A 22,151-nucleotide genomic window follows, 5' to 3' on the forward strand; every position below is an offset into this window, starting at 1 on the left:
CTTGCGGGAATTGAGATGCAACCGACCTACAACTGTGCAGAATGAAAGACAGATAGACAGAGAGACAGGCTGGAATGCTGCAAGGTAAGAAAAGCAGAGTTTTGGAAAAACAACAACACGTTTGGCTGGAAGAGTTTCTCTCTGGCTTTCACTCTCCCCCTCTCTCGCATGCTCCTTCCATGCCCAGCCGCCGCCTCCTCACCCTATCTCTCTCACACCATACCCCGGGGTGGCCAATCTTGACCAAGGAGAACCGCAGGGCTGTGTAGGCTTGAGCCCAGCACTAACACACCTGATTCAACTACCGATAGTTAACTAAGCACAATCTTCAATGTAGACCATGATTAGTTCAATCAGCCCTGAATCCTACAGGGCTGGATGTGTTGGGTCTGGAACAAAAGCCTGCACACACTGAGTTCCACCCCATGCCCCCCCTCCCTCACTGCTTATCGTCAGAGAGCATGTTGAAGAGTGCCTGCAGCAGCCGGTCATCTCTGTGCTTGTAGGGCTTGGCGCTGTAGAAGCCGTCACTGTAGTCGCTGTAAAGGCTGTCATCCTGCCCGGCCCGCTGGTACTGGTTGATCCTGTCCAGGGCCTGGTACAGCTTCTGGGGAGCGATGCGAGGGCCTGCTCCCCCTGGAATGGAGTGTGGCCTGCCCTGGTGCTGCTCTCCCCTGCTAGAGGAGGCCTTTTCTGGGGACTGAGGCAGGGCGGCGGGGGTCTGCCGGTTGAAGGCCGTCTGGAGGAGACGCAGGAGGGCCAGGGAGGGGGACAGGGGTGGGGAGGAGGGTCTCATCTGCTTCATCTTGGGGGTGGCGGAAGGAGGAGGTTGAGTCTTCTGCGGTGAGTGGGCCTCAGCCTGGGTGGACAGTTCCTATAGGGTTGGATAGAGAGAAAGACAAACAAACATACAGACAGAAATGGTTTAGTGGATGAGGTAAGTAAGTTACACAGAATTGCATTTGAGTTCTGACGACAGTCGACAGACCGTATATACACATGTATATTTAACCCTCTCATATGTAGACACTAGTATGGTTCGGGAGATAATAAAAAAAGTCCCTTTAATTATCGCACTCACCTCCATCATGTCGTCCATGTGCTCTACTCCTCTACGGTCATTCTGGACAGCGTTGTAAGGGACGTACACTCTGGGTTTCTTCATGTGCTCGGGCTTCTCTGACGTGCCGTGGAGAATCAACTTCCAGGTCAGGATCTGGCCTTCATTCTCCATCCGCCCGGACTGACAAAGGGAAATAGAAAAAGAGTGTAAAAAAACACCCTGTTTAGACAATATGTTGATACAACACAATGCCTATGCTATGTGGCATTTGGAGCAGTTCGGCCACAGTAAATGGCCAGCTCCATTTTCTATAAAGTTTGAAATCGTCTAAACAAACTTTACTGGAAAGTAATGGATTGGAACTATCCCTTGACTGACCGTGTCAGTTATCTTGAGGGTCCAGGTGCCAGTGGGGTCTTCTCCCCAGGTGTGAACAGACATGAAGTCCCAGTTCCTGAAGCCGTTAGATGACATGTCCCTCTCTCTCTCTGCCAGCAGGACCGTGCTAGTGCCTGATACCAGAAAATAATAATGGTTCATATAGCCTTGTTTGGCTCCAGTTTTCAGTTTTATATTGTATGTATGTGTTTTTTGGTTTTACTATCCTGGGGACCAGAACTCTTCACAAGGATAGTTAAACAAGGAAAATTCTGACAAGTTGGGACATTTTGCCGGTTCCCACAAGGAAAAAGGCTATTTTAGGCTTAGGGGTTAGGTTTAGGGTTATAGCTAAGACACACCGGTAGGATTGTCAAACGTTTGCCTGCCGACTGAACTTAGCACCTCTGAACAGTGTCAGCAGTCAATCTCATTTGTGAAATCATCAGATACTCAGTTAAAATACTCCAAACCAGAAGGTGGCAATAGCGTTGTTTGTCAATGCATGTCTGTGTGTGTTGCTTATGGTCTAGATTCCAGTGTTAGCTAGCTGTGCTAATGTTGCTATTTTGTAGAAAGTCCTTGTTGATACTAGCCAGATGGCCACAGCTAGATAACTACCTAGAAATATGACGAATAAATAATTTAATTCACTCTCCATAATCCCATACTGCCAGTGCCAGTACATAGCCAACTGTGTAGCTAGTTAGCTAACGTTAGCATATTTGCTAAAGGACACTGATCTAATTCGGCAGCTAACACAGGCAGCTGTTTCATGTAAACCAGCGTGATTTAATTGTAATGTCAATACTTGCTACAGTGGTTAGCTAGCTTGGAGGAAGTTTTTAGTGTTGTGTGTATTGCATCTGTGTACTTACTATAACTAGCTACCATCCCATAGCCTACATTGCATATGAAGTGTGACTGGCTCATCTGTGGATGAATAGAGAAAATGCCTTCTTTAAAAAAAAATTGTTGTCACCAATGTCGGTTGCCCCATGTGGGGGTTCGTGCTCTCTAATTGGCTCAAATCAAGTTGTTGGCCACTATTCTACAAGTAGAAACGGTAGGTTTGTCACTACCGGGTCAGCACGCAGCAGGTACCGCTTTTGTTCTAGCAAGAGAAGTAACGGCCTCCCACTGTGATAAGTACCTATCGGCAGTCTATTGGTAGTGAGATTCTCGGTGTGCTTCATGCTTTAAGGTTACAATTACGGTTTGGGTTAGAATTAGGCTTAGGAGTTAGGGTTAGGGGATAAGGTTAGGTTAAGGGTTATGGTTAGGAAAAATAGGATTTTGAAATGGAATCAATTGTTTGGTCCCCACAAGGATAGTAAAACAAACGTGTGTGTGTGTGTCTAACCTGATGGGGATGTGAGTGTGATGTGTAGGTCTCCTCTCCTGGTGTACTCGATGTTGGCCTCCACTTGCACATGCTCCAGTGAGTGGACAGCGTTGTCCTGGCCATTACAGGCCTTGGTGGGGATCTCAATGGTGATCTCTACTGCTGCTTTCAATGCCCTGGGAAAAAGACACAGCACAGGAAGTTAGTACTGTGGTTGTACTACCACCATAACATACCAAACCAAACAACATTGGTTCAACGTATACTGGCCATGATTCATATATTGTACCATCGAATACAGTCAGACAAAACATGTTCTCATTATAAATCAAAATATTGACATTTAACTATTATTTATTGGTTATATTGGTATGTATCCACAAGTTACATATTACTTGTGGATACATGTCAACATTCTGACATATTTCTAATGAGAGTTGTCTGTCTGAGTATATTACATGAATATTACATGTTATATTGACCAGGTATGACAACACATACATTTGGATGGCCAGTGGTTGGCTCAGAATCAGGGTTAATCCGTATATTCACCCAGGACGTGAATGGATGGAGCAATGACACACATGGAGGCTTAAATCCTCTGGATTATACAGAGGTGGCGTGATCATGATGGCCTAGGTCAGAGTTACCTAACTGCTGGACCCCCAAGGGATTTTATTTGGCCCTCAAAATTTTCTGAGCAAAATAAAATAATGCTTTAAAAAAATAATATTTTTTATTTTTATTGTTGGACATAAAAGACTTAATGATGATCCCTGGCCTAGGTAAAAAGGAAACTGGGTGGCATGCCAATGAGTCGCTTAATCCCAGCTGCTTGGCAAAGGGACATGATCAAGAATCGGGTTGTAGAGACATGTTTTGTGTTTGTAGTCACAAATAACTTTATCCATAGCTAATATTGTCTTCATGACCTAATCTCTCCCATTGATGTTTGGTTAGCAGAGGCAAGTAAGGCTGTTAAAGGAAATCCGAACTGTGGACTACAGTCTCTTATAGCCTGTAAACTACTGTCAGGGTAAGGAACCATCACTGTAAACTCTAAAATAACGAACCTATCCTTTGAACTGAAGGTCATTTGGAGGATGTAGCCTAGGGCTGGTGACTAAACTATCTAGCGCTCACACGTCCTAAGGCAGTTAATCCGAAATGAAGGTAAACAAAACATCTGCTCAGATAAAAAAAATCCTTCAGAGGTTTAATCTGGAAATAAATGTTGGCTTTGCAAGATTTGCCAGCTAGCTTTAGCTCTAGCTTTAAACTCCTAAAGCCTAAAAACCTAAAGTTATTAGTAAATAGAAGATTTCTCCAAAGATTGTTTGAGCCTTCCATTAAAGAAATCTAAGTCGGATCCTAGCTTTCCTATCAATACAGACCGTGGACATACATACACACATGTGCGCTTATGCACGTACACATAACATAAACACACAAAAACACAAATCTCTGGCTTTCATTTGACTGTTGTTATAATTGTTCCATATGAGAAACAGGTCAAACTACAGATGTCATTAGAAGAGCCAAAATGTAAGGACATCTCAGGACACGGGATTCTGTCCCTCATGGAATTATCGGTGCACTCTATAAATTTGCTTGTCCACCGGAATTAGTCTGAATTGAACAATACATGGGGGCAGGTTAACAGCACTGGGTCAGTAGCCGAAAGGTCACTGGTTCGAATCGCTGAGCCGTCTAGGTTAAGAAATCTGCCAATGTGCACTTGAGTAAGGCACTTAACACTAATTGCTCCTGCTCTGGATAAAATCGTCTGCTAAATGACTAAAATGTAAATGACAAATGCAAGTATGTTATGTCAGAAGGATTAGATGTTTCTGGTATACTAGAATGTTAGAGTGTCTTTGTACCTGGGCTGGAAGGAGTCGTCCCTGATTATGCACTGTTTCTTCTCAGGGACGTGTTTCCAGGTGGCCGGGTCGGCCAGGTCCACCAGGGCCTTGGCATTGAGCAGGCCGAAGCCAAAACGACTGTTGACCATCAGGCCTGCCCCGTTCCTCTTCCAGCCGGGGTTGTTGGCCAGCGGGTCGAACTCAGACGTCCACACCACCAAGTGCTGCAGATCCCTCCACGTCAGCTCAGGGCTGGGGTGAGGGGTTAGTGGGGATAGACAAATAAGAAGTCCGACATGTCCCTAAACACCTATTTCATTAGTGGAAATCGTTTAAGTCATGATTGTTGCCTTACTTCTGTTCCAGTGCCAGGGCAAATATCCCAGCAGCCAGTGGGGCGGAGGCGGACGTTCCTGTGTGTGTCTCTGTGCATTCATTATGCAAATCAGCACTGGTCTGCAGGAAGACAGAAGTAAACAAAGTTATCATAGTTATTATAACGTAAAGTAACAAAATGTGACACGAACACTAATCTCAATTATACAGTGGTGTGGGGGACCTGGGAGCTAAGGTCACTCACTATTCTCTGGTCGGTGTAGTCTCCGCTGCTGTAGGCGGTAGCTAGGGTGGAGGAGCACTTCTCAGCGTACCAGGGGGACAGGCCCTGCTGGGAGGCACTGCTGATTGAGATGGTGTAGATGCTGTCTGTGTAGCCGTCGCAGTCGCAGTTGTCCCCCTGGCGGCCCCCGTTCCCTGACGCCCACACGAAGATAGAGCCCTTCCCTCCCCGGCCCTGAGGGGAAGGAGATGGGTGAAGAGTTAGTGTTAAGTTTGTTTTTAGTAGCCTTTTGCTTAGGTTCCTTGTCTAGCTTCCCTTTTTTTAAATCAAATTTCAATGTATTTAGATGATTTGTTTGGATTTTAGTTTGTTTTGACTTAGTGGAATAATTATGTTGGAATAATAATATGAGTTCCTTATTTATAAATGAGTCATTATGAAGTGTGGAGTGCTGTTGAACGGTCAATTTTACAATCAATATGAACTTGGTGATACAACAGAATAACATGATGTAGATTCATGGGATGCTATTTTTTTAAAGGGAAAAAGAGAGGACTTTGGTGTGTTACCTTCTGGATGCCGTACTCAAAGGCTTTTGACGCAAGGCGACCGGGGCCCTCGACCGTCTTGCCATCATCGTTGGGTCCCCAGCTGGCACTGTAGATGTCCACGTGGTCCGAATTGAAGCCAATAGAACTGGCCTCGATGGCATCCGTCACAATACCGTCCAACATGCGGATCCCTGCAAGTCAACATGATGGAACACGTCAGGGAAATATTTGATTGACTGTAGTTGAAGTGTTTTGAGTCATACTTTGCACGTGGTGCGGTCTTGTGCTCAAATATAAAACATGTATCAAATCAAATTTGATTTGAGACATGCGCCGAATACATCAGGTGTAGACCTTACAGTGATATGCTTACTTACAAGCCCTTAACCAACAATGCAGTTTTAAAGAAAAATAAGTGTTAAGTACAAAATAGATGAGTAATAAATAACAAATAATTAAAGAGCAGCAGTAAAATAACAATAGCGAGGCAATATACAGTGGGTACCGGTACAGAGTCAATGTGCGGGGGCACAGGTTAGTCAAGGTAATTGAGGTAATATGTACATGAAGGTAGAGTTAAAGGGACTATGCATAGATAATAAACAGAAAGTAGCAGCAGCGTAAAAGAGAGGGGGACAGACGGACAATGCAAATAGTCTGAGTAGCCATTTGATTAGATGTTCAGGAGTCTTATGGCTTGGGGGTCGAAGCTGTTCAGAAGCCTTGCCGTGCGGTAGCAGAGAGAACAGTCTATGACTAGGGTGGCTGGAGTCTTTGACAATTTCTAGAGCCTTCCTCCGACACTGCCTGGTATACAAGTCCAGGATGGCAGGAAGCTTGGCCCCAGTGATGTACTGTACCGTACGCACTACCCTCTGTAGTGCCTTGCGGTCGGAGGCAGAGCAGTTGCCATACCAGGCAGTGATGCAACGAGTCAGGATGCTCTTTATGGTGCAGCTGTAGAACCTTTTGAGGATCTGCGGACCCATGCCAAATCTTTTCAGTCTCCTGAGGGGGAATAGGCTTTATTGTGCCCTCTTCACGACTGTCCTGGTGTGTTTGGACCATGATAGTTTGTTGGTGATGTGGATACCAAGAAACTTGAAGCACTCAACCTGCTCCACTACAGCCCCGTTGATAAGAATGGGGGCGTGCTCGGTCCTCATTTTCCTGTAGTCCACAATAATCTCCTTTGTCTTGATCACGTTGAGGGAGAGGTTGTTATCCTGGCACCACACAGCCAGGTCTCTGACCTCCTCCCTATAGGTTTGTCATCGTTGTCGGTAATCAGGCCTACCACTGTTGTGTCATCGGCAAACTTAATGATGGTGTTGGAGTCGTGCCTGGCCATGCAGTCATGAGTGAACAGGGAGTACAGGAGGGGACTGACCACGCACCGCTGAGGGGCCCCCGTGTTGAGGATCAGCATGGCGGATGTGTTGTTACCTACCCTTACCACCTGGGGGCGGACCGTCAGGAAGTCCAGGATCCAGTTGCAGAGGAAGGTGTTTAGTCCCAGGGTCCTTAGCTTAGTGATGAGCTTTGAGGGCACTATGGTGTTGAACGCTGAGCTGTAGTCAATGAATAGCATTCTCACATAGGAATTCCTTTTGTCCAGGTGAGAAAGGGCAGTGTGGAGTGCAATAGAGATTGCATCATCTGTGTATCTGTTGGGGCGGTATGCAAATTGGAGTGGGTCTAGGGTTTCTGGGATAATGGTGTTGATGTGAACCATGACCAGCCTTTCAAAGCACTTCATGGCTACAGACTTGAGTGCTACGGGTTGGTAGTCATTTAGGCAGGTTACCTTAGTGTTCTTGGGCACAGGGGCTATGGTGGTCTGCTTGAAACATGTTGGTATTACAGACTCAGTCAGGGACAGGTTGAAAATGTCAGTGAAGACACTTGCCAGTTGTTCAGCGAATGCTTGGAGTACACATCCTGGTAATATGTCTGGCCCTGCGGCCTTGTGAATGTTGACCTGTTTATAAGTCTTACTCACATCGGATACGGAGAGCGTGATCACACAGTCGTCCAGAACAGCTGATGCTCTCATGCATGCTTCAGTGTTGCTTGCCTCAAAGCGAGCATAGAAGTAATTTAGCTCATCTGGTACAGTGCCTTGCAAAAGTATTCATCCCCTTTGGAGTATTTCCTATTTTGTTGCATTACAACCTGTAATTTAAGTTGATTTTTATTTGGATTTCATGTAATGGACTTACACAAAATAGTCCAAATTGGTGAAGTGAAATGAAAAAAAAAAAAGTGGTGCGTGCATATGTATTCACCCCCTTTGCTATGAAGCCCCTTAATAAGATCTGGTGCAACCAATTACCTTCAGAAGTCACATAATTAGTTAAATAAAGTCCACCTGTGTGCAATCTAAGTGTCACATGATCTGTCACATGATCTCAGTAGATATACACCTGTTCTGAAAGGCCCCAGAGTCTGCAACACCACTAAGCAAGGGGAACCACCAAGCAAGCGGCACCATAAAGACCAAGGAGCTCTCCAAACAGGTCAGGGACAAAGTTGTGGAGAAGTACAGATCAGGTTTGGGTTATAAAAAGATATCCAAAACTTTGAACATCCCACGAAGCACCATTAAATCCCTTAATAAAAAATTTAAAGAATATGGCACCACAACAAACCTGCGAAGAGAGGGCCGCCTACCAAAACTCACGGACCAGGCAAGGAGGGCATTAAGAAGCAACAAAGAGACCAAAGATAACCCTGAAGGAGCTGCAAAGCTCCACAGCGGAGACTGGAGTATCTGTCCATAGGACCACTTTAAGCCGTGCACTCCACAGACCTGGGCTTTACAGAAGAGTGGCCAGAAAAATGCCATTGCTTAAAGAGAAAAAATAAGCAAACACGTTTGGTGTTCGCCAAAAGGCATGTGGGAGACTCCCCAAACATATGGAAGAAGGTACTCTGGTTAGATGAGACTAAAATTGAACTTTTTGGCCATCAAGGAAACGCTATGGCTGGCGCAAACCCAACACCTCTCATCACCCTGAGAACAGCATTGAAGCATGGTGGTGGCAGTATCATGCTGTGGGGATGTTTTTCATCGGCAGGGACTGGGAAACTGTTCAGAATTTAAGGAATGATGGATGGTGCTAAATACAGGGAAATTCTTGAGGGAAACCTGTTTCAGTCTTCCAGAGATTTGAGACTGGGATGGAGGTTCACCTTACAGCAGGACAATGACCCTAAGAATACTGCTAAAGCAACACTCGAGTGGTTTAAGGGGAAACATTTAAATGCCTTGGAATGGCCTAGTCAAAGCCCAGACCTCAATCCAATTGAGAATCTGTGGTATGACTTAAAATTGCTGTACATCAGCGGAACCCATCCAACTTGAAGGAGCTGGAGCAGTTTTGCCTTGAAGAACGGGCAAATATCCCAGTGGCTAGATGTGCCAACCTTATAGAGACATACCCAAAGAGACTTGCAGCTGCAATTGCTGCAAAAGGTGTCTACAAAGTATTGACTTTGGGGGGGGGAATAGTTATGCACGTTCATGTTTAGTTTATTTTGTCTTATTTCTTGTTTATTTCACACACAAAAAATATTTTGCATCTTCAAAGTGGTAGGCATGTTGTGTAAATCAAATGATACAAACCCCCCAAAAATCCATTTTAATTCCAGGTTGTAAGGCAACAAAATAGGAAAAATGCCAAGGGGGTGAATACTTTCGCAAGCCACTGTAAGCTCTTGTCACTGTGCAGCTTGCGGCTGTGCTTCCCTTTGTAGTCTATAATAGTTTGCAAGCCCTGTCACATCTGACGAGCGTCGGAGCCGGTGTGGTACGATTCATTCTTAGTCCTGTATTGACGCTTTGCCTGTTTGATGGTTCGTCGGAAAGCATAGCGGGATTTCTTATAAGCTTCCAGGTTAGAGTCCCGCTCATTGAAAGCGGTAGCTGTACCCTTTAGCTCAGTGCTGATGTTGCCTGTAATCCATGGCTTTTTGTTGGGGTATGTACGTACAGTCACTCTGGGGACGACGTCATCAATGCACTTATTGATGAAGCCAGTGACTAATGTGGTGTACTCCTCAATGCCATCGGAAGAATCCCGGAACATATTCCAGTCTGTGCTAGCAAAACAGTCCTGTAGCTTAGCATCTGCGTCATTTGACCACTTCTTTATTGATCGAGTTACTGGTACTTCCTGCTTCAGTTTTTGCTTGTAAGCTGGAATCGGGAGGATATAATTATGGTCAGATTTGCCAAATGGAGGGCGAGGGAGAGCTTTGTACGTGTCTCTGTGTGTGGAGTAAAGGTGGTCTAGAGTTTTTTTTCCCCTCTGGTTGCACATTTAACATGCTGATAGAAATGAGGTAAAACTGATTTAAGTTTCCCTGCATTAAAGTCCCCGGCCACTAGGAGCTCTGCTTCTGGATAAGCGTTTTCTTGTTGGCTTATGGCTATATACAGCTCATTGAGTGTGGTCTTTGTGCCAGCATTGGTTTGTGGTGGAAAATAGACAGCTACGAAGAATATAGATAAACTCTCTTGGTAAATAGTGTGGTCTACAGCTTATCATATACTCTACCGCAGGTGAGCAAAACATCGAGACTTCCTTACTATTAGATTTCGTGCACCAGCTGTTGTTTACAAATATACACAGACCGCCGTCCCTTGTCTTACCGGAGGCAGCGTATAACCTGCTAGCTGTATGTTATTCATGTCGTTGTTCAGCCACGACTCGGTGAAACATAAGATATTACAGTTTTTAATATCCCATTGGTAGGATATGCATGATTGTAGTTCATCTATTTTGTTATCCAATGATTGTACGTAGGCTAGTAGTACTGATGGTAGAGGCAGATTACCCACTCGCCGTCGGATCCTAACAAGGCACCCCACCTACGTCCCCGATATCTCCATCTCTTTCTCATGCGAATCACCTTGTCTGAAGTAAATCCTTTGTGTCCGACTCATTAAAGAAAAAATCTTATTCCAGTACGAGGTGAGTAATCGCTGTCCTGATATCTAGAAGCTGTCACGCCCTGATCTGTTTCACTTGTCCTTGTGCTTGTCTCCACCCCCCTCCAGGTGTTGCCCATCTTCCCTATTATCCCCTGTGAATTTATACCTGTGTTCTCTGTCTGTTTGTTGCCAGTTCACTTTGTTCGTTCAAGCTAACCAGAGTTTTTCCTGTCAGCTCCTATCGTTTCCCAGCCTCTCTTTTCTTGTCCTCCTGGTTTTTGACCTTTGCCTGTCCTGACCCTGCACCCGCCCGCCTGACCTCCCTGCCTGACCCTAAGCCTGCCTGCCGTCCTGTATCTTTGCTCCATCTCTGGATTACCGACCTCTGCCTGACCTGACCCTGAGTCCACCTGCCGTCCTGTACCTTTGCCTTACTCTCGATTTTCGACCCCTGCCTGCCTTGACCTGTCTTTGCCTGCCCCTGTTGCCACAATAAACATAAACATACTTCGATAGTCTGCATCTGGGTCTTACCTTGATTCCTGATAGAAGCTCTTTTCGGTCATTAGAGACGGAGGTAGAAACATTATGTACAAAACATTATGTACAAAACATTATGTACAAAATAACGCAGAAAAAAAAACACACAATAGCACAATTGGTTAACTGGTGTAGGCCTACTTAAAGATCTGATAGATTTTCTCATTTTAATATTAAATATTAGCTACCTCCTCTGTGGAACAGGTGCCTAATTGTTGCTCAGTCATTTGGTAAAGTGGTGTTGCGTAATCATCCACTCAAAAAAGTAGGCTGCCACCAGGACAACTTCCCTTCCAGCTGCTGTGTGGGTCACCCAGATACACACACACACACACACACCAGGTGTGCTTGCGTTACATCTATTACCTCCAACTTTGGAGTTGTACGCCACCCCGACTCCACATTTATTGTTGTCTGCCTGCATGGCGATCTCACCGGCACACCTGGTCCCATGCCTGAGTACATACAGAAACATAACACACAATTACAACTAAACATAACTTTTTCTTTACAATCTGTCCCTAACGGAATGAAGTTATATTTTCATATACATGTAGCAGTGGATTCAGAATACACCAGTCTGATCCAAACTTTTGTGAACTGGTTTATGGTAAATCTCAGTATTGCTTACAGTAAGCTTTAAAATCTCATCAAAACATTGCCGATCCACCATAAAACCTCTGGAAGAGTGCCAGCATCACTCGATTCACTTCGGTTTTGGTTACCTAAGATCCTTCATCTCATTATGTACTTACCATAGAAAATATTGATACTGAGGGGAAATCTTGTCAATTGAAAATGAAAGGCCCTTTGGTTTCATGTCATTTGGCATGCTTATAAGAGACAATAAACAGCCTGCTGCTGGAGTCTAAATTATACAGAGAGCTCCCAGAGTAGATTGACAACAAAAGAGTGGGTGGGTAGTGGAGTGGGTTGAGTGTGTGTGTTTTTGTGTGTAATCCTCACAGCTGTTATAGAGTGAGTCCCCATTTAAAGGAGAGAGAGCGAGAGAGAGAGGAAGGAGCATTGAAACATTGAGGGTTTTAGTAAGTGGTTTTCTGTGTGATTTTAACGTTTCCCAACAGATGAAGCCATTTTCTCTCTCTCCCTCGGCTTCAAATCAAATTCCGACGATGTGGCGTTGTCAGAGGTAAAATGGGCTCTTTTCAGTTGTTATGGTTAGGATCTATCATATAAATAGATTTACTATAATTATACTCTCTCTAATATTGTAATTCTACATCTATGGGATCTACCACCCAAGCAAACACTACCAGGCACAATGGCAGATAGTGGAAAGGTTTAGTCGATAGCCTGACTTTCATTCTGGTGAACTACTTTTACTGACCCACACACTAACCTATAACCTACAGTACAACATATAGAGTACCAGTCAAACGTTTGGACACACCTACTCATTCAAGGGTTTTTCTTTATTTTTTATATTTTCTACATCATGGAATAATAGTGAAGACATCAAAACTATGAAATAACACATTTGGAATCATGTAGTAACCAAAAAAGTGTTAAACAAATCCATATTTATTTTATATTTGAGATTCTTCAAAGTAGCCACCCATTGCCTTGATGACAGCTTTGCACACTCTTTGCATTCTCTCAACCAGCTTCATGAGGTAGTCACCTGGAATGCATTTCAGTTACGAGGTATATGGCTCTCAGGCTAAATCTCATGGACATGTAGTAGAATAATTCAATATACAGCATTTTCCGGTAAATGTTAAATTGATCAGTCTATAGATTCCCAGGGAAATGTATTGCTTTTTAAAAAATTCACATTTACCGTAATATATAAAGCAAATCAGCGAGGAACCCTATCGATATGACTGTTATAACATTATTTTACATCAACAGCTCCAGTTGGATCATCTGTGTGTGTCTGATACACAAAGGAGATGATTGTGGACTTCAGGAAACAGCAGAGGGCGCACCCCCCTATCCACATCGAAGGGTCAGCAGTGGAGAAGGTGGAAAGTTTTAAGTTCCTGGGCGTACACATCACAGACAAACTGAAATGGTCCACCCACACAGACAGTTTGGTGAAGAAGACGCAACGGTGCCTATTCAGCCTCAGGAGGCTGAATAAATTTGGCTTGTCACCCAAAACCCTGACAAACTTTTACAGATACACAATCGAGAGCATCCTGTCGGGCTGTATCACAGCCTGGTATGGCAACTGCACCGCCCTCAACCACAGGGTGGTGCGGTTTGCATAACGCATCACCGGTGGCAAACTACCTGCCCTCCATGACACCTACAGCACCCGATGTCACAGGAAGGCCAAAAAGATAATCAAGGACAACAACCATCCGAGCCACTGTCGGTTCACACCGCTATCATCCAGAAGGCGAGGTCAGTACAGGTGCATCAAAGCTGGGACCGAGAGATTGAGAAACAGCTTCTATCTCAAGGCCATCAGACTGCTAAACAGCAATCACTAACTCAGAGAGGCTGCTGCCCACATTGAGACCCAATCACTGGACACTTTAATGAATGGATAACTAGTCACTTTAAACAATGCCACTCTAAATATTGGCACTTTAATAATGTCTACATGTCTTACATTACTCATATCACATGTACATGTATATACTGTATTTTATACCATCTACTGCACCTTGCCTATGCCGCTCGGCCATCGCTCATCCATATATTTATATGTACGTATTCTCATTCACCCCTCTAGATTTGTGTGTATTAGGTAGTTGTTGGGGAATTGTTAGATCACTTGTTAGATTTGTGTGTGTTAGGGTGTTACTGTAAGCCTGCCCCCTTCTGATATGGTTATTTAATCAACAGAGAGGATGCTGTAACTAGGAAGTGAATTACATGGGTTTTATGGCGGCCTTCAGACTGCATGGGACCCGATCCATGATGAATAACATTCTCTATTACTACTGGAGTCATGATCATTTTGATTGGATACTATGCTAAATATGCATGTAAATCATGAATATACAAATTATGGTTTGAAAACAGATGAATGTGTGCGAAAGTCCTACACACATCTCCCATATGTCACAAATAGCCATGATATCAGGTATGTCCCTGAAATAAATAACCAACTTACTTGTTCTCATTGGTGGAGTCGTACCTGGGGAAGGGGTCAGAGTCGTTGTCATTGAAATCGTAGCTGGCTGCTGCGTCCTGGATAAGGACGAGACAGGGAAATCACAACAGGATTCAGAACCCAATCTGGCAACCCACTTAACAGGTTACTAGACCAAGGGCCAACCTATTGTCACTGTGAGGGACTGTAAATAACATCTATGGATGGTTGAACACCAGACAAGAGGAACATGGAGGAAATTATTTAGGGCTGAAACAAAGCCATTCGGTTTGAGAGAGGGGAATGTATAACATTTGTCAATATGTCTTTGTCTTTAAGGTTTATTGCTAAAAGGTTGAAGTAACTGAACAAGACAATATAATCTGCAGTTAAAATGAGCGTGTGGACAATGCATCTAATAATTCAAAAGTTTTACACTTGAATCAGAATCATTAAAACCAGTCTGCTCTAATGTACAAGAAAACAAATAAGCGCAAGAAAATTACTTTTAGTGTCAATTAAGGCAAGAATTAATCTGTGAAAATTATGCAAATGAAAGCAGAGGGCATCGATGAGTGAAGATGGATGAGCGTCTCACTTGAGTCCATTGATTAATCACAGCCATGCTAATTATAGTCAGAGTCTATTCTATCAGCCTTGTTGTCATACTTCCTCTCCCTCCCCCTCTCTCTATCTCTCTGTCTTTCTTTCTCTCACAATCTGCCTCTCTGTATGGAGATTCTAGTGCTAGTCTGTCAATGCCTGGTGTCAGACAGAGAAATTACTGTTTGCCACCAAAACGCAGAAATCTCAAGATTCACAGATTTCCTCTCATTTCAAGATTTGAGAAATGTGCCAACATGACTGTCTAATGAGCTTTGGTTCATTTAAAAAAAACACCTGTCCCCCCAAAAATAGTGTTCAAAGTCATCGTCTCACTTGCAATTGGGTTTGGCGGCCTAAATGTTGATTATTTGAAACTTTAACAGAAACTTTTTCAAAATGTGCAAACACAATAGTCACTAGCTAAGACTTCTTCACTATAACCTTTAACCAACTTGAGGAAAAACCTTGATAAATGCTAAAGACAACTTTGCAGTTATACTAGCCAAGTATTATATCTGTCAACGCAGCAACTACATAATAATCTAGAACCACAATAACTCCTCCTATTATTGATGTCCAGTTCTGTCCTCAATGCACACTATACAACCGTCATCACCACCTATCATATAGCAATTTATTACTGCTTATTAGTGCTTCATGAATGGCTGTGTAAGTGTCACCGACATTGCTATGGGAACGCTCTCCCTTACTGATGTCTGTTGCCGTGGAAACGTGGTCTTACATAGTTGGGGTAGATGTCGGTGTGGTTCCACTCCAGACCGTCGTCCAGCACGGTGATGACCACTCCTTTTCCTGTGAACCCTTTCTTCCACACAGGAATCACGTGGAGGTCCAGCTTGGGCAGGGAGGACGACGTCCGAGTGTCTTGCTGGAATGGCCGACACAGAGGGGGAAGAGGAGAAGGAGAGAGAGAAGGAGAGGGAGAGTAGTTTAAGTTGTTTGTAGTTAAATCATGTGCACAGTACATTAAGCAATAAAGGCATACTGCGGGATTTTGGCAACAAGGCCCTTTATCTACTTCCCCAGAGTCAGATGAACTCATGGATACCATTTTATGTCTCTGAGTGTAGTTTGACAAAATCCTGAAGTATCCCTTTAAGACAAGATCTAATGACATTGGCACTGGATTTACATATAGGAAGTAGCTCCCATACAACGCAAATAATGGAAAAAGAACAGCACAGCTGTGGTGCCTTAAGAGTGAGGTACTTCAACTAAATTGCGTCTGTGAATATCAAGTATCATAGGCCAGTATCCAAAACAATGGAGAAAGGTCAACTGAAGATGGCCACCTCGCTTTGCTAGCTCCATCTTCTCTAATGGAGGCTGTCATGTCCAAAGTTGACCTTCAGGAATTCATGATCAGCTTGTTGCTTTCTTTGTCCTGGCTGAGTCCACTCTCTTGACCACTTACAGTAGGAAACCCTTGGTGTAGAGAGCATGCAGGTTAATACTTCAATCCAACAAAATTACTCAACTAAGTGGATCACTGAAGACCGCACTAAGGTTGAGAATCTTGCGACGCGTAATAAAACAATAATACTTCATGATTGTGTCATTGTGCGAGACCAAGCCTCTATCACCTCTACCAAGCCTCTGTCTAATCAGTGATACCTTTAATGTATTTCATGTAAATGTATGTGTATATGTTTGGGGTACCCAACTAGTGTTAATTGGCTAATCAGTAGGGAGTGAGAGTGCAGCGGTCCTCCCTGAGGGGAGATGGGATGATTCAGAGCAGGAGAAGGGACTAAAAAAAGACTAGGAAAGTCTTGGAGCTGCTGTGTTCCCTCCCGCATTATGCACAGACACTGCAGAACGCCACCCAGTGCAATGAGTCATCACTGTGATCTCTCTATCTCTCTCTTGCTCTCTGTCCTTTCTCCTCTTCTCCTATCTCTCTTCTTCCTATCTCTTTTGCACCCCCTCTTTCTATTTTTCTCTCTCTTGATCCCTCTTTCTTTCCCATTTCTCTTCTCTTTTGGGCCGTCTCACTTATCTTCCCTCTCTCTCTCCTCTGTTTTTCTCCGACTACTAGAGGAAGTGAAGAGATGGGGGGTGGTAGTGGGAGACTGGAGACTGACTCCGTTTGAATGATCATCAAAACCCTCCGATTCATCCTTACAACACAGATACCACACCATTCATTTCTACAACAGGGACAGTTGACAAAACAATCAAATGTACAACATTTTCCCCCTATAGATATCCTACCAAATGACCAAAACGTATAAATGTGTCAGACTATCAAATATTCTGTAAGAAATCAGGCTGTGCGGTCCTGTTGACGGCTTCTGTAGCTCCTTTGTCTTGGTATCGTATTGGATGACTCATCTATTGACTGGCACGTAAGCTGTGGGCTCCAAACAGCCCTGCTCGCACGCACAAGCAAACATTTAGAATGGACACTTACAGTAAACAAACACATCGGCATCCACACACGCTTACAGTATGTGTACAAACTGAAACCTGCACACACACACACACACACACACACACACACACACACACACACACACACACACACACACACACACACACACACACACACACACACACACACACACACACACACACACACACACACACACACACACACACACACACCTCTTGACAGAGGGAGTAATCTAAATGTATTATGAGTCACTCCTTTGATTGCATTATCAGGCAGTCACCCACTCCTATAATCTCTATCTCTCTCCATCTCCCTCTCTAAACATCACTTTCTCCATACAATCCTTCTCTCCATCCCTCCTTCTCTCCATTATGTCTTTCTCCCTCACTGCCTTCTTCCCCTCACTCCAACCCCCCTTCAATTCTTCAATCCATCAGTACCTCCATCCCACTGTCCACGTCATGTTCTTCATTCCTCCCTCTGCCCTTTTGCCTCTCTACGCACTCCTTATTCCCTCTCCTTTCACTATCACTTTTTTCCATTCAACTTCCATCTCATTCTTGATATCCCTCATTAGCTTTATCTCTCTTCCTCTATCCTTCGTTTTATGTCCTCCCACACACACCCTTATTTATATTTTCCCTTGGGGATTACTACTATTTCATATTCATATTTCATATCTTTCTTTCATATTTGATATCCCTGACTGAAAGTCCCTAGGGCTGGCCTAGAACAATCAGATGGCTGTAACAAATGAGTGGACAGGTGTAGGTGTTTGTCAGCTATGCCCTCTCAATGGCAGACATAAACGAGCACGTCATGACCAATTCAATTAGGGTCATCAGCCCAGATGAGTAAAAAGGATCCATCTGGATATATTTTCTTATGTCCTACAGTGAGTGACTCAGTTCATTAAGTTCAGGGAACATAGAAAGAATGGACAAAATACACACACTGACGCACGTAAACATACTCAAACACACACACACGCACGTGCACACACACACACTGACGTACGTAAACATACTCAAACACACACACATGCACGTAAACATACTAAAACACACACACACTGACGTACGTAAACATACTCAAACACACACAAGCACGTAAACATACTCAAACACACACGCCCGTGCGCACACACACACACACACACACACACACACACACACACACACACACTGACGCACGCAAACATACTCAAACACACTGACGCACGTAAACATACTCAAACACACACACACGTGCACACACACACGTGCGCACACACATGTCCTATCATTATGAGATAACAGATGTTGACTTAGCCAGCACTGCTGCCATGGAAAACAAATAACAAAATTAGAAATAATGACTCGCTGCATTTAATAAATGACCAAATACCGTTACAAAAGTTCTCTCCACTCTCACAATAATTGCAAGGGGGCCATAATAGCGTATCAATGTTAGCAAAATCCTATTGGCACGCAATTATAACACAACCTGTAAAAGTAATGACATAGAATAAAATAGTAAAAATGGAGAATAGGTTGGTTCAGCCTAATCCTAAACACAGGATGAAGTGGATGTGTCTGTAATGTATCTGGTAGGGAATACATAGCTGACACTATCCTCCACTGGCTTGGCCTCAGTGGGCTGAAATAGCCATTGTGTACGGCTAAATTGGGTCTTAATGTGTGACAGCCTTTTCCGTTCCACTGGATTATGGTTGGAGAGAGTGAGTTCCCTTACAATCTCCTGCCAGGCCAGCATGTTCAATTAAACAAATGGGTCTTTTTACTGGGATTTTGAATGATTACTAATTCCTTTGACTATTGCAGAGTTAAAACCTTTTTTTCACATTTCTCAAGTCTCGCACATACATATTCATGCGTGATCGCTGAAGATATTTGTCTCATCCTCACACACGTGCATGGCAATATAGACACATGCTGTTCCTCACACATGTAGGCTTTCCTTTCATTTGGACAGATCCTAATTGTGATAGGCAACAACATCAATAAATCTAAGTCTTACGCAAGACCTCCAATGAACTGGTGCTATACACACTTCTCTAAAAGGCTTGTGAGGAAGCTGTCCGTCCCTGCCAGTACTGAATCTCAGGGGCTCTGGGATTGTGTTAGCCTGGTCCCAGATCTGTTTGTGCTGTCTTTCCAATACTCAATGACTTTGACCATTAGGAATTGCCACGACAGCACAAGCAGATCTGGGACCAGGCTAGGATTGTGTTTGTGAATCAGGTCAAACAGAAGGCAGCAGCAGACACCAGCCGGATCTGAACTGACATCACTGATAGTCGGGTCAGAAAACATATTTTAGATTGCTGTTTATTCAGCGTTTCAGTTCTGGCCCTGGCTATTAGCCACCATGACAAGAAATTACCAAATAACTACACAGACAGACAAACAACCAAATAACCACACAGACAACCAAATAACCACACAGACAACCAAATAACCACACAGACAACCAAATAACCTAGACTGTTCAAAGTGTAATTTTACTCACTGGGTATGACTTATAGGAAACATATGGGAACATGTGGTTCTTTGGGACTTACCAGGTACCACTGCTGGTTCCACATGGGGTCATTGAACAGCTCGTCCACCGGACAGTCCCGGCATGACCCCAGTGACGCCCGCTTACTGCGCCGCTTCTCATATTGTTGCTCCGCCCATGATACCTTGACGCCCAAAGAGACAGAGAGATATTAGAATTCTGCCATATTTAGGTTTATGCTGTATATTCGCTTACTTAGCTAATTCACACATGCAGGTGTTTTATTCTGAAAACTGGAGGTATTTACCCGTGAGAGGAGTCTACCAGAAGAGACACAGACACACAGTGGCACTATAAAGGCACTATAAAGGAAATAGGGTGCCATTTCAGACACGGCCATAGACAATGTTACAGATACAGGACTGTTTACCCGATCATCTTCGGACAGGCGTTTGGTGATGTGATCGGCACTTCGTTTCGTCCTGCTAGGATGAGTCTGGTGTTTAAACAAGTAATGGTTTTCTAGCGCCCCAATCTGCAGACAGGAGGAGAGTGGTGGGTTATTGAATATTTCATAGCGGTGATGTAATACCATTATCCTCTTCCTGTCAATCCCATAACATAGGACTGCCTGCAATTATTAATGCAATAATTATTAATTATATATTAATCAAGTGCCTTGGGTCATATTACACCCGGAAGTACATCTCCCTTTAAAATTCTTGAACAGCTTGTTGAATCAGTACCTTCGATCATTCTCAAACATGGGTAGCTGATGATATCAAATTATTATATTATAATGACAGGAAGGCAAATACCACCACAACAGCAATAGGCCTGCTAGTTTCCTTATTAGTTATATTTATAGCCGGCCTTGTTTAGCAATTTCCTGGGAAAGAGAAACACAGCTAAACCCACTGAATCTAAAGGTGCTTATCAGAATAGCATGCACATTGTGCAAATAATGAGTCAATCACAGATACTGCTTAAAAGAAAAATAACACTAATCTAGGATACGAGTTACTCTGAGCCACAGTTTAGGCCTATTATTATTATGTAGCTGAAATGGTATCATACCCATCCCCCTGGCTGAATGGAAACACAGGTTAACCATTGACCTGTGTAGTCAGAGCGCTAGTTTCCTCTGAGTAGACTAGAGAGAGATCCCCTGGGGGTGTATAGGCCTAATGTGTTTGTTTTGGACAAGGTAGAAGGTAAATTACAACATTGGCGATCAACATATTTACAGAAGGGGGCTATCATCAGTATACAGCACACAATGAGTCATTGTTACAGTCTATTACATGAAATATGGATTGGATCCCCATCTTTCGCCCAAATACATTGATAGACTAATTGTTTGTACTTGTTTGATGATATACATGTACTTATTATAAAGTAACAGTGATACGCAAATACACTGATTGTAAAACAACTAAAAAGCCAATAATGGACATTTAATAGGTTACACGAGGACCGAGTTTGTGAAACCCTGGGTTACACTATTGAATTTCCCTTCTCACTCTGAACAGACTTATGAAGATGATTGACAGAGTGCACCAATCACAATAGTTGCGGTTTTTAAATCTCAGTTAATGCATAAGTTCAGTAAGGATGCTGTCTGTGTAGACTTCAACATCAGGAACAAGGCTGCCATGGCACCCTCCATCTCAGCTTTCAGCTGTATACAACCGAATGAATACTACTAATAAAAAAGTGGAATACTGATACCAAGACAAGATACTGAGCCAAATTGAACACAGAAATATGCATATTAATTGTATAGTGTAAAGAGATACACTGTTCCAAGACCACAATTGTGTGGAGCGAACTTGTTACTGCGTTGCTGTGGCTCTAACCTACCTGGCGGACTACTCGGTAGTCCAGTTCTTTGGCAATGGACCTGGCGGCGTCCGGTCCTCCGGGAATCTCCACCGCCCATTCGTTGAGGTACTGTCTGTCCCCGAATGAAGCATTCACGGAACGAGCGATGGAGCAGAGAACCGCAAGAGCACAGCACATCACCGTTGTTGGGCGACATCTCATTTCCATCTCAGAGAAAATACGATTAGATTAAAAATATATTTGATTGATGCTCTTGGAAGGCATACAAGACAACAAATTAAAAACAAAAACGCAAGTAATATTAAATAAATTGGTTCGCCTTGCATGTATTTTTTCCTTCAAAGTGCAGGGTGGGAAAGAGTACCTGTCACGGCGTTATTGCCTTATTGAACCATCAAGGAAAGCAATCGGAGAGTAAACCTTGGAAGGGGGCGAGAATATTTACACGTCAAATTACGAATCGGTTCTGACGTCA

General features: G+C 43.6%; 1 protein-coding gene across 2 annotated transcripts; it reads right to left on the minus strand.

The window, feature by feature from the left end:
- Positions 1-439: 439 nt before the first annotated feature.
- pcsk1 (proprotein convertase subtilisin/kexin type 1) lies at positions 440-21,883 on the minus strand. Of its 2 annotated transcripts, none has more exons than XM_039015259.1 (14): positions 21,695-21,883; positions 20,262-20,366; positions 19,893-20,015; positions 15,656-15,802; positions 14,329-14,405; positions 11,607-11,695; positions 5,780-5,952; positions 5,232-5,444; positions 5,007-5,107; positions 4,670-4,903; positions 2,805-2,962; positions 1,442-1,575; positions 1,082-1,243; positions 440-874 (listed from the first exon to the last, which is right to left on the minus strand). In XM_039015259.1, the coding sequence occupies exons 1-14, from the start codon at positions 21,881-21,883 to the stop codon at positions 440-442; spliced, it is 2,340 nt and encodes a 779-aa protein (XP_038871187.1). The 2 variants fall into 2 exon arrangements, with proteins under 2 accessions (XP_038871187.1, XP_038871188.1); XM_039015260.1 differs by having other exon boundaries at positions 440-859; positions 1,076-1,243.
- Between the last annotated feature and the right edge of the window lie 268 nt (positions 21,884-22,151).

Source organism: Salvelinus namaycush, chromosome 20, assembly GCF_016432855.1.
Source record: "Salvelinus namaycush isolate Seneca chromosome 20, SaNama_1.0, whole genome shotgun sequence".
NCBI lineage: Eukaryota > Metazoa > Chordata > Actinopteri > Salmoniformes > Salmonidae > Salvelinus > Salvelinus namaycush.

Bases quoted from the DNA above. Each gene is read 5' to 3' on its own strand.
- pcsk1 (XM_039015259.1), bottom strand. From the start codon at position 21,883: ATGGAAATGAGATGTCGCCCAACAACGGTGATGTGCTGTGCTCTTGCG. The intron at 5,445-5,779 runs GTAACACACCAA...CCTTCCCCTCAG, and splicing joins TTGAGTACGGCATCCAGAAG to GGCCGGGGAGGGAAGGGCTC. The intron at 875-1,081 runs GTGAGTGCGATA...CCAACCCTATAG, and splicing joins ACATGGACGACATGATGGAG to GAACTGTCCACCCAGGCTGA.